Raw genomic sequence first — 11959 nt, forward strand, 5'->3', positions numbered from 1 at the left:
AATTTACAGCCACCTCCTTCAGAAAGAGGTTTTTAAAGACATTTCAGTAGACATTCATATCCAGAATTTTTTTTTTCCTACTATGAATTTCTTGCAATCGTTAAAGTGTTTTGGTTTTGCCCAACTCTAAGGTAAGAGTCACGCCCTCGTTTCATCCCAATCCATTTCCTTTTCATGTCCATGTGCTGAACTGCCGTGTCAGATTTAATGTCTTGGTAGTTAAGTTAGATGTTTGATTAATCAAGGTGATAAATAAACACAATGTTGCTCAAACAGAAATTACGGTAAATTTCTTTGTACTTTTTCCCAGGATTTTATAGCACTCCCTGTTTACATTTTGTTCCAGTGCAGATAGATTTTTTTTCTCTTTAAAAAGCCTCATATACTAGCAGATTAGGCCTAAAATAAGTCGGAACCAGTTTTCCCACTCTTTGGTGTTATTCACTGGAGGAATGTAGCTGCACTTCCTCACAAGAAGTATGCACTTTTTCAAGTTTATTTCAATCATCAGTGGTCAAAGCACGTAGGAAAGTTCTCAAAGTGGATAGAGTTTGAGAATAAAATGACCAAACCAAGAGCTAAAGAAACCACCAAATGTTGCTTTCATATAATAACTTGAAAAATGGCTTTTTTTTTTTAAATTGGATAAAATTCTTGTAAGTTTGTCTTTCTGAAAGGAATGAGGAGGAGTTGAATCTTCTGCACAGAGCTGTTTGGCTGATTTTAGCTGCTAGCTTGACTATGAAAACTTGCACCAATCATAAAATGGAAATCATTCTGACCAGAGTCGCGCCTACAGATTCACTCCATGCAGAAAGAAGGATGAAAGGTTTACCAACAAGTTACTTCTTACACACCTCAACGTTGATGCTAATGTAATATGGTAATGTTGATCTTTACGCCTATATCTAGGGGGGGAAAGGAGGGAAATTGAACCATTTATGCTTCTATTGTAGAAAAAAAAAAGAGGAAAATTGATCCACTATTTCACGTCAGCGACACCCTGACGGCTGCTAGCATTAGGCTGGCATTAATCACTCCAAATGCGCAGCTAAAACACTTTAGACGGAGTAAGTGGCTAAGTACACGGCTCTGAAAGCAAGACAAACGTCAAGAGTGAATGCACATGTTTCAGAGTTTGCACACAGAGGAAACTGGAGTCAGCTTGGCAGTATCCTAGCAACAGCCAACAAGAAGTAAAAACTGCACAATGGTGGAGAGAGAGGGGGAAAGAGGGGGGTGGTAAGGTTGGTGGTAAAAGTGAAGAGGGTGAGCGATGTGGTGAAGAAGAGCGGAGGATCTCTGCAGCACCGTGACAGGACGACAGGTAAGGCAAAGTGATGGACTGGGGTTTTTGTGGGTTTTTCCCCCTCCTATTTATAAAAGAAAGATACTTTTATATTTATTGTTCAGTTTTTAATGTTGACTTATTTAAGGTGAAAGTGTTACATTAAGTTGCAGAAAATTTCCTTTTGAACACAATGAAATAATCTCATTACATTTGACTTTTGTTTGTTTTTTGTTTTTTTGTTTTTTTAGCAGTATCTCTTCTGCTCTTTCAAACGCGGGTCATACGATGTGAAACTGGACCCCTCTAATGCATAATGTAGTTCTGCAATACGATCGGGAACCTGATGACAAAGGACCAGTGCTGACCCAGTGCCTCGGTTACTCCTGTCAACATAAATAATCTACGAGTCGCCTGTGCCAGTGATGCAGGAAGCTAACAAAATCCATCCTCTCATTACAAATATTTAATTCCCAGTGGGACATGATGTATTTGTCAAGAAAACCAAAATCTGTCTATTAAAAGCTCAATTTAAATTAGCTTCTTTCTGAATGTTCAATTGTTAATGTAGAAGCCCAGGAGCACAGGTGGCTATTTCAGCTGAATAATAAGTTGCATTTTGTTAATTCACCTCGACTTTCTCACACGACCATTGAAAACAAAAATGGTGCTTTGCTGAACCCCTTAAAAACGTTTCAGTTCTTGAAGGCTAACCAGACGCCAACTACGAAAAATAAAAAAATGCTAGATGCTCTGTAAAATCTTATTTATTCTTATTTCTGTGTTGAAGACGCTGTTAGAATTTTACATAATTGTTTTTAGTTTTCTTTACCGTTAATATACATCTGGAAAGCTGAGTTAAATTTGCGTCTATTGTTAAGGTTTATGCTAAGACAGGCGAATTGTAGTCATTCCTCGTACCTCTTTCACATTGTTGCTTATCTGCCTTGTATTTCAAAGGTGTAGAAAAATACTCAGCTTTAAGTAAGTAATGTATAGTCTCGGCTTGTAAGCATTTTATACTGGAGCATGCTCAATAACATCTCTAAAGCAGGATGCTACAGATATCTGTAGGATGATGCGGATGTCACCGCAGTGATCCAACAGGAATAGTGTCATTTCCTCATCCTAAACACTGTAAATTCACATTTTAAAGGGTGTGCACTGTAAAAATAAGGGTGAATCATTTAATGACAGGATATGATGTTCCACAAAATGCACATCATATCCTCACATTTAGACCAATGTCGTGCATTTCTTTTTTACACGCCAATAGTCATGGCAAAACAGGATAAAGTACGACAGCAGCTTAAACATTAAACCATTTGAAGCCTTTTCTATTTGGTCCTAGGTAAAAAAATAAAATAAAAATATGCTCCTACATATTTATTACAGAGAAGGACTAACTTTGACTACTGTTTCTCTGCATCACTTTATTCACTTCATGAATAAAATATCAAAGTAAAATCTACTCTCAGCACCGGGGAGCCGAGAAGTACCGTTGACACTCACTACCTCCTACTCTTGCCCTCTCTGGATTCCTTTTCTATCACGGCTTTAAACACAAGTCGAATTGTCAGTCTTGGATTCAAACCTTGTCTTGCCCGTCGCTTGATCTTTTCCACAGTCGCTGTAAAAAGAAAAGAGAAACAGTCTGTTCCCATTGCAGGCTTTTGTCAGGTTTCAAAATTATTGAAACATAAAATGTTTAAAACCACACGACAGAGTCAAGGCTAGATTCTTAAACAAAGATCACACACACACACACATACACAAATAAATACTTGGAAACAAAAGAAAAAAGTGGTACACCCTAAAATCCTATCTGCAATTTTCTTGAGTGTTTTTACCATGGATTGATCTCTATCTGTCTTATTGATGAGGCTTGAATACAACAGATGAACTAAAGCTGTTGTAGAACTTAATATTGGTTCTGACAGAACAATGTCAGAAACCACTGTGCATCACAGTGTGTTGTGTGTGAGCCTGTGTAGCTGCAGACAGAGGAGTGTGTCCATATGTTTCAGTGTTATGTCTGATTAAGTTGTGCTATTTTGGTTTTTGTGCATTTGGGGAATACCAGACTAAAATACTGCCAACATTGTCATCAAATTGCTAAATATGTAAATGAATAATCCGAGACTGATGATTTGTCCAATGAATCAGGCCCATGTACAATGAAGTTGTTGTATGTCCCTGTTAAAAATACGTCCCTTTCTTGTTTCATAACAATCCTTCTGTAATATCTTCTGTATTTATAATAATTCTTCATTCACTTTCTTTCTCTAGATATTGAGAACAAAGTCTACCATCCTTTCAAGATGTTTGTGGGAACCCTTCTCGATAGCAGTTCAACCTGTCCTGTCCAAGCAAATGATCCCAAAAGTCCAGATTCTCAGTCAGATGGTCCTTCATCTTCTTCTCCACATCATTCGCTTCCCTGCTGGGCAACCCAGGTTCAGAGCGACCTCGCCCTGGCCAGGGAGGAGTTACGCCAGATTGAGCTACGTCATGCAACTGAGATTGAGATGGTTAAGCGGGGCGTACAACGGGCGATCCTCGGCGCATGTAGAGAAGAGAAGCGTCTGCTGGAGAGGGTGGAGCAGGACCATCGGGACACTCAGCAACGTTTGGAACAAGTTGAGAGGGAGAACATGGCAGCCGCCAGGGTGAGTCAGTCTCTGTTGGAGCAAAGAATTGAGAAGTTGGCTTGTCTTCAACGACAACTCCAGACAATGGATCAGTCTGTCCTATCTGAAAAGGGACCAAACAAAAACCCTTTACTAGAGGAGATTTCAGAGTTCCTGCAGCCCTGGGAGATCTCTGTTTCTCTTAAGAAAGTAAACTTCAAACCAAGCTCCCAGCCTAATGCAGTAACTTTTGGAGACATTCGAGTGGAAGAGCAACATCTGTGTCTGAATGTTGGAGGCTGTGGGCCAAATGGAAAGCTTTGTGCGTTACATTCACAGGAGATGCGTTGTGAAGACATAAACCAACAAAGTTCTAAAAGGGCAAAAAGCGGAGAAGGACAGGGTTGGACATCACCGACAGGCAGAACGGTCAAAAGGATCAACCTCTTAAACAGTGGTGATGTAGAGTCAGAGGAAGAGCAGAAGCTTTCGTCTGCAAAGATACACCATTGGCTGCCTAAATGTGAACAGTTTGACTGGGAAGCATCCCAAGTTGATGAGCTGGATAAAAGTTGCTTTGAGCAACAAGGGGAGAACTTATTTTTGGCTGTCCCTTCTGCTAAAAATAAGGATATTAAAGCAAAGGACATGGTATGCATGATGAGCAATGCTGGAAAATATTGCTCACCCTCTAGTCAGAGAAAGATGCTTTCTGTGGCCACTAGTAGAAAAGCGTCTCCTTCCCCTGAGCGAAGACAGGAATCTGCCAAGATGAGTCGTTGCTTGAGCCTAGATAGCAATGGGGTAGAAAAAAGAAAAGGAAGACTTGATTCGAATAATAGACCTTATGTTAGTAGCACACTAACATCTCCTAGGATGGCTCCAAGAGATCATTTGGTGAGTCAAAGCTGCCTGGATATTACCTCCAAAGTAAGATCACACTCTCGTCTTAGCCAGTCTTCTGATGAACACTCTCTGGGGACGTTAGGTGACTCTGGACGTGCACCATCCCCAGCAGACAGCCTTGACTCCACCTATACCTTTATTGTTAGCCCATCACACGACTTCAGTTTGAACAAAGGCTCTTTGAATCACAGTTTTCACCTGTCCAAGTCGGCAGTGGATTTAACACACAAGACAAGGCCGTTGATTAGTAGTGGCGCAAACAAGCAAGAATTCTCCAAAGTTAGAAGTGGCCACTTCAGCTCCAAGTTGAGCTCCACCTCGGCCTCACCACCTCTAAGTAGAGGATTTGACAGCGGTCAGATCCTCTCATACCCTAATCATGTTGGTCATAGCATCTTGCCACAGTCTAAGAAATCCACAACTGGGTCAAGACAAGTCCCTGTGGCGAGGTCATTGTCGATGTCAGTCATAGATGGTACCTCTCAAGAACACAAGAGAGGCAGAGAGGATAAAGGAGAGCCAGTCCTGGTGGAGTTGGAGGAAGAGGTCGATCCATTGCTTATGGAGTTCACTGCAAGCGGGGTTCATCTCATGGGGCAGTTTGGGAGGCAAGGTTCAGGCCGGGCTGATCTTACCCTGCCAAGTGGTGTCCATGCCACACCACAGGGGCAGCTCTTTATAGTTGACTGCGGAAACGCACGTGTCCAGGTTTGTCTTCTTTGTATCATCTTAAGCATAAATATAATGTCTACTATTGAAAATTTAACTGAATGCACATTTTCAAACAGGTGACTGACCCTCAGGGGAATGTCCTTCAGCAAGTAAGTTCCCCAAACATCAGTGGCTCCTCCAGAAGATGCCGTAACTACTTTGACATTGCTGTCAATGCCAAGGGTCTAATCGCCTTAAGTTGTGCTGCGGAAAGAGCTTTGCTTGTGTTCAGTCGACATGGCCGCCTGCTCCAGACTTATGGAGGATCTACGTTGGGCTCTGCAAAGGATGAGCTAGAAGCTCCCAGAGGGGTGGCTGTGACTAGACTAGATGAATTCCTGGTAGCTGATATCAGAAAAGGTACCCTCATCGCCCTGAAGCTTGACCCTAAAACAGGCTCCAGGCTTGAACGCACAGTGGTGACCGGATTCCACAGGCCTTACTTGGTGGCAACCTGCTTGAGTTCGGGCATGGTGGCAGTGTCCGAAAGGGGCAATGAAACAGGACGAGTGCCTTGCATCAAAGTTCTGGAGCCAAGCTGGAACACAGTGAGAGTTCTTGGTGTATGTGCTGGCATGGGACCAGTCCTCACATGTCCCTGGGGCATATGCATAGATAAAGACAGCAATATCTTAGTGGCAGACTGGGGAGAGCAGCACAGAATTGTGTTGTACCCTGCTCAAGGCGTGGGCTGGCCCATCGTACACCAGGGATTGAGCAGCCCCCGTGGCCTGACCTTATTACCAGACGGGCAACTAGCCGTGTCCGACAGCATGCACCATTGCATTAAGATTTACAGTTATAAAGGGTGACATGACTAAATTGACCTTATTTACATTTAAGGAGAAGGTTTAACAAACTGGTATCTAGAACGTATATTAAAATGATAAAAACAATCTAGTTCATCTTACCGCTGACGTGGTAATAGTCAGATATATCTGTAAGGACGATACATCGTATCAGTTTGACGATGATACAATATAATTTTGAGTTTGCACTCACTGGACGACATATTTGTTTGCTTTTGTAAGTTCAAGGGTATCCTTTATAAGAAGCAATGTAAACTTGTAAAGATTCAAAACACTGCCTAGCAAGTGTTAAGGTAATCTACCGTTAGTGGTAATATTTTAGTTTGTTTTTATTTTGTTGGTTGCTGTGTAGCTTTTACATTCATGAGGGGTTACATTATTTGTAGTATTTTATTATGTTTATAATAACATTAAAGAACAGAAACCTAGTAAACATAATAAATCAGCACATAAATTGGTCCAATATTGACAATATCAAGACTTTGTTCCACATTTTATTTTGGTTTTTATATGTTTGAGTGAAATGTAGTCATTTTTTTATTTGGGATTTGACATCTTGTCACATTTGCAAACATTTCAGTCTAGTATTTTCACTAACATTTTGTGTAATAATTATCCCGTTTTACAGCTTAGACACTATTTTCAAATAAAATCTTAAGCGTTAAAAACTGAAGGTGCAAGTCAGAGTGCACTTTAGAAAGACTTGTTATAAAGTCTTTGTGAGCTGCTCATCCTTACAATTATGAGAATATTTAAGCTGGGATTTACAACAGTAAAGCAGCTTTTGTGTTGCTACAATGCAAAAAAAGAAAGAAAAGAAAATCAAACAATTTACATATTGCCTTACTTTTTGTGCTGGGTTTATATATTAAATTTATGTGCGTATTGTGTGCGTTTTGGTTCATTTCTAAGCTCCAAAGAAGTGTTTAACTGCTGTTCAGCATTTGATGGCAGCAAAAGCAAATAAAAAAGCAAAACATCTGTTTGGAGTCAGTCATTATTATCATGACTTAATTCAGTGTGTTAAAAATCACAAACTACTTTACAACACTACAATCCAACATAGACGTGTGTGCAGTTTGAGAGCCTGTCAAGTGGACTCAAACATATTACGAAGTTATAGATATAACCTTTTTATTTTAATGCACTGACTATGTATTTGGTTATATTTGTGTATTTCCTTTTCTGTCTTTCTACCATTAATGATTATGTTTGGTGTGTTTCCACCGTATATGTGTTTTGATGCTGCCTGTGTGTGTGTGTGCAGAACCTTTTTCATTTTCAAGGTTTGTTGACATTTGAGATTGACACTTTTGCATTTTTATTTTGCGTCCTTTTCTGAAACCTAAACACTAAATCTAAAAATGGATCATTTACTACTGTGTCAAAACATTGGTTGCTCTACATACTAAACTCCTAATCTGCATTCTGCTTCGCTTTCATCTTAACTTTAAGATAATCGCTGATCAGAGTATCAATGCACTTAAATAAAAAGCTGGCATCTTCTACTTTGCTCTCCTCACTTCAGTTTAGCCCGCAGATAATAATAATAATAATAATAATAATAATAATAATAATAATAATAATAATAATAATAATAATAATAATAATAATAATAATAAAATGTTCTCTTACTATAAGGCCAACAAGTCACACTCTATGCTTTTTGGAAACATCTACAGCTTCAATGTTGTTCATCCCACAACTAATAAAAATGACAACTAGAACATTCTCCTTGCTGTGCTTCTTTTCTGATCAATTTACTAAATAGTCACTAAATAATGAGTGTAGTTTATTCCAAATTGATCACATATTATCATCAAGACCAGCAACCACTGCAAACATAAAAAGACGCAACTGAAGTTAGAGCGACGCTAAAAAGGTTAAACATATAATGCAGTTTTAAATATGAGTATTTTTCAGTACAAAACCTGTCCTGTTTTCACCTGAGCATGTTTTGGGCTCTATAAGTGGCCGTTACTGAACAGTTTGTTGACACTAAACAGGAATCGAACACAAGTCAGCCAGGAGTGGATTTTTACGAATAAAAGAATAAAACTTGCTCAAGAACTGAGGCGGCAGCCCGTTCGATCAAACTCCCACTCGCTTGTATCTGTTGCCAAGCGATGTGTAACATAAGGACTTTATTTGCATTTGAAGTTAATTTTCTGCACATCTGAGAGACTCGCAGCACACAGCCACCTCTCCACACATCAAACTCCTCCTCACTGCCCGCCAGCTGCTCATCGGTTGTAAAGTAGTCTCTTGTCACAGCCCGTGAATGGCTCCTGACCGCAGAGCTGCTCTTAACAGTCTGTGCTGCAAAATTATTTTTGAACAGGAGCAATATTGTTTGTAGTCGAGTATGTTTGTTTTTTGTTATTTTTTTTGTGAAGAGAGCCTGTCTGACAACATGAAGTGGGCTGAACGATTTAAAAAAACAAACAAAGCAGCACGTTGTGTCCTGATCTAAAGAAATTTATCAACAGATGGAGAAACAAAGACTTTGACATCTATAAGTGTAAATAGATAAATAATATAGAAATATTCTGATCCACTATGACAGCTTGTCCATGTAGCCGGGCAAAGCTGCACCTCCTGTCTCCTCAACAAACCAAAGCAATTTGTTTAAAAAGGTCAAACTGACGGATCATTGTCTTCCCAAACACTCACAAGGTGTTGGAGGGGGGAAATGACGCAACATGGTGGTAAGTGCGTGCCTGTCCGAACCTTTTTGAAACAAGGTGCACTCAGGAGAGAAATGATCAGATGATTTGTCAAACTGCTGATCTGCTGCCTCAAACGGTGCTCTGCAGGTGGCGGCTGTCGCCAACCAGGCAGAAGCTCGACGCTTTGATTGTGTTGAGTTCACATGTTCACGCTTCACAAGAGTGGGGTTTTTCCTCAAGATGGTTCTTCACCACTTTGGACCACAAATGCGTACATTTACGTTCATGCTAATGCTAATCTACATTGGCGTTAGAAGTGAGTGTTTTGTATCTATAATAGGTTGGAGAGCTGGTCACGGTCTCACCTGATGGCTGCTGGAAATGTAGTTTATGTGAAGGAAGATTGTTTCGGTAATCTTGTTCTTCGACGATGCTGATATGTGCAAAGATCCTGTACATATTAAAAATAATAATAAAAATAATGAAAATGATTATGTTAACAAAGTGTGCCATCTGGAACCCATTTGGTCAATTAAATTATCTCATTTCTGTAAAAGTATCTAAAAACCTGTTCCAGTTTGGCAAATGTTATCAAGTAAATACATTTTAAGAATTAGTAGGAAATTTAGCTAATTTTTGTTTTATTGGAGTTGCATCATTTTCACTGATAAGCATTGATCTACCACGACAAAATCAATGCAAATAGTCACAATGTTTTTATTTTGTTCAATTCTAAAAGTTCCAAAATTGCCTTTTAGTGGAAATGGTTAGTTGTGCCGGGATGGGCAGGAGAGCAACGGTATCGTTTTAATTTATTGAAACCTGACATAGCAAGGCAATGCAGTAGCATTTGCCTTTTCCCTTAAATAAGAATTTTAGCTGTATTTTTTTTTAGCCATGTTTGGTACACTGAATGGAGCAAATCAAACTAAGAAAACATGCTAGTTACACCCCACATGCCTCTGACAGCCTTTAGGATAGCATTAGCATTTCGGCTAATTTTAGCTGATACACAAATGTTTGGATACTGCAGTGGTTCCCGAAGATTTTCTGCCTCATCCCTCCCTCTCCCCCCCCCCAAAAAAAGAAAAAAGAAAATCAACGGGGCACACACATCGTTCAACCAGACATTAACCTAAACACATATTTTGTTTTCAAACTCCATTGAAGTTTATTTCAAACTTCAGGTTGCAACACAACACACTATAAACCATCTTTAAGTGAAACACTTTTGTGTAACTTTTTTTTTTTCATTCATCCATACTGCTTCCTGTCCCCCCCCCCCTTAACACTGATGCTAATGTTTAGCATCAGAATGCTCGGTTCTCTCTGACGGGCATGGCCCCGTTTAAATTTCTTCAGAAATGTTCTAGTTTTAGAATAGACTGGTTTCAAATATAGCACAGTGTAAATACAAAAGGGTTCCAAACCTGAATTGTCAGCCTTACTTGCATCTTCAGCAGACTGGATTCCACCACGAACACTTTTCGTGGTATTTCTCATGCAGTATAAAGCAGGAAGGAAACCATACATGCAGCTTGAAGCAGAAATGCAGGTGGAGGTGTAGATTTGTGTTTTACTGCCTTTGCCACTAGATGTTACCAAAGAGGCATATCTCCAGAAGTGAAGTGAGGGCTATTATGCGCAGATTGAAATGTCCTGTCTGTTCTGTTTGAGCTGCATCTCTTGTCTCTGAAGAATGAGCCTTCCTGCTTCCACCCCTCCTCCGCTGCAGCTCCATCTACTTCCCCTCAGCTGCTTCCTAGCTGATGATCTATCCGGTTTTTTCCATTGTTCCCCGTCCACCAGCCTCCCTGATTCCGGCCCCTGTTGTCCGTCCTGTCATCGAGCTTTCCTGTTCCTCGCTCAGCTCGCTCATTTTTCTTACCTAATTCTGCAGTCGGATTGTTATATTTTATTTACAGCGCAGCAGTGTTGGCCCATGACTCACCACAGCTGCAGACACACAGGGAACAAAGTGGGAAATCATGATACCCAGGAGAAAGATGCAGCGACTTTACCTGAGTGTGATTGGCAGCTACAAATCACATTCAATCCGATCATGCTCTGACTTGTATTCAGTCCCAGAGTGTTTGTACTTCTGGGACTGAATGCAAACCTCTTTATATTTGACTGGGATTTAATGCGAAATACCAACAGAAAGAGGAAAGAGGAAACGGCAAATATGTGGAAGAAGGTGCTCTGGCCTGGCAGGACAACAAAACAAACTTTCTGGCCCACATGCAAAATGCTGTCTGGCAATAAATAAATAAATAAATAAATAAATAAATAAATAAATAATACTAACACAGCAGTTCACTTTAAATACAGTAATATATGCTGAGGGAAGGCTTTTCCTCAGTAGAAACATCTGGTCAGACTCAATGGGAAGATAGCTGGAGCTATACAAGGCAACTGTCCAAAAAAAAAAAGAAAGAAAAAGTTAGAGACAAAAAGTTTCAGACTTGGCCGGAGGTTCACCTTCCTGTAGGGAAACAAACAGACAATAGAACAGTTTAGATCAAACAGACGTTCTGCGTTGAAACGACCCAGTCAAAGTCCGGTGCTAGATCCAATAGAGAGCCTGCACTCAGATTTGATTTTATAAGATTTTACAAAGAGCAAAGGAACCAATTTTATTGCCCAGATTTCATCGCTTTCCTAAAAATAAATACATAAATAAATAATTGGCTAATTTTGCCAAATTATCTTAATTTTTCTTTTTTTTGCCTAAAACATTTTGGCAAAAAAACCCGGAAGACTTCCTTGATTTTTGTAAGGTGACGATATGTAAGGCTGATAGAGGCGTAGCACAAAATACTTATTTTTTTTCATATTTATATAATTGTGAACCATTTTCTTTCCACTTTACAATATGCTTTAATTTGTGTAAAAAAATATAACAAAGTTTGTCGTTCTATATGAAAATTGAAATCCTTTAGCTAA

The 11959-nt window shown here is 39.6% G+C and overlaps 1 protein-coding gene across 1 annotated transcript; it reads left to right on the forward strand.

The window, feature by feature from the left end:
- The first annotated feature begins 935 nt into the window (after positions 1–935).
- On the forward strand, positions 936–6347 carry LOC122840274. Its single transcript, XM_044132543.1, has 3 exons — positions 936–1327; positions 3578–4569; positions 5613–6347. The coding sequence occupies exons 2-3, from the start codon at positions 3610–3612 to the stop codon at positions 6345–6347; spliced, it is 1695 nt and encodes a 564-aa protein (XP_043988478.1). The 5' UTR covers positions 936–1327; positions 3578–3609.
- The last annotated feature ends 5612 nt before the right edge of the window (positions 6348–11959 follow it).

Source organism: Gambusia affinis, linkage group LG11 (genome assembly GCF_019740435.1).
Source record: "Gambusia affinis linkage group LG11, SWU_Gaff_1.0, whole genome shotgun sequence".
NCBI lineage: Eukaryota > Metazoa > Chordata > Actinopteri > Cyprinodontiformes > Poeciliidae > Gambusia > Gambusia affinis.

Excerpts from the sequence above, each read along its gene's own strand:
- LOC122840274 (XM_044132543.1), top strand. The coding sequence starts at position 3,610 with ATGTTTGTGGGAACCCTTCTCGATAGCAGTTCAACCTGTCCTGTCCAA. Across the intron at positions 4,570-5,612 it reads ATATTAAAGCAAAGGACATG|GTGACTGACCCTCAGGGGAA; the intron begins GTATGCATGATG and ends ATTTTCAAACAG.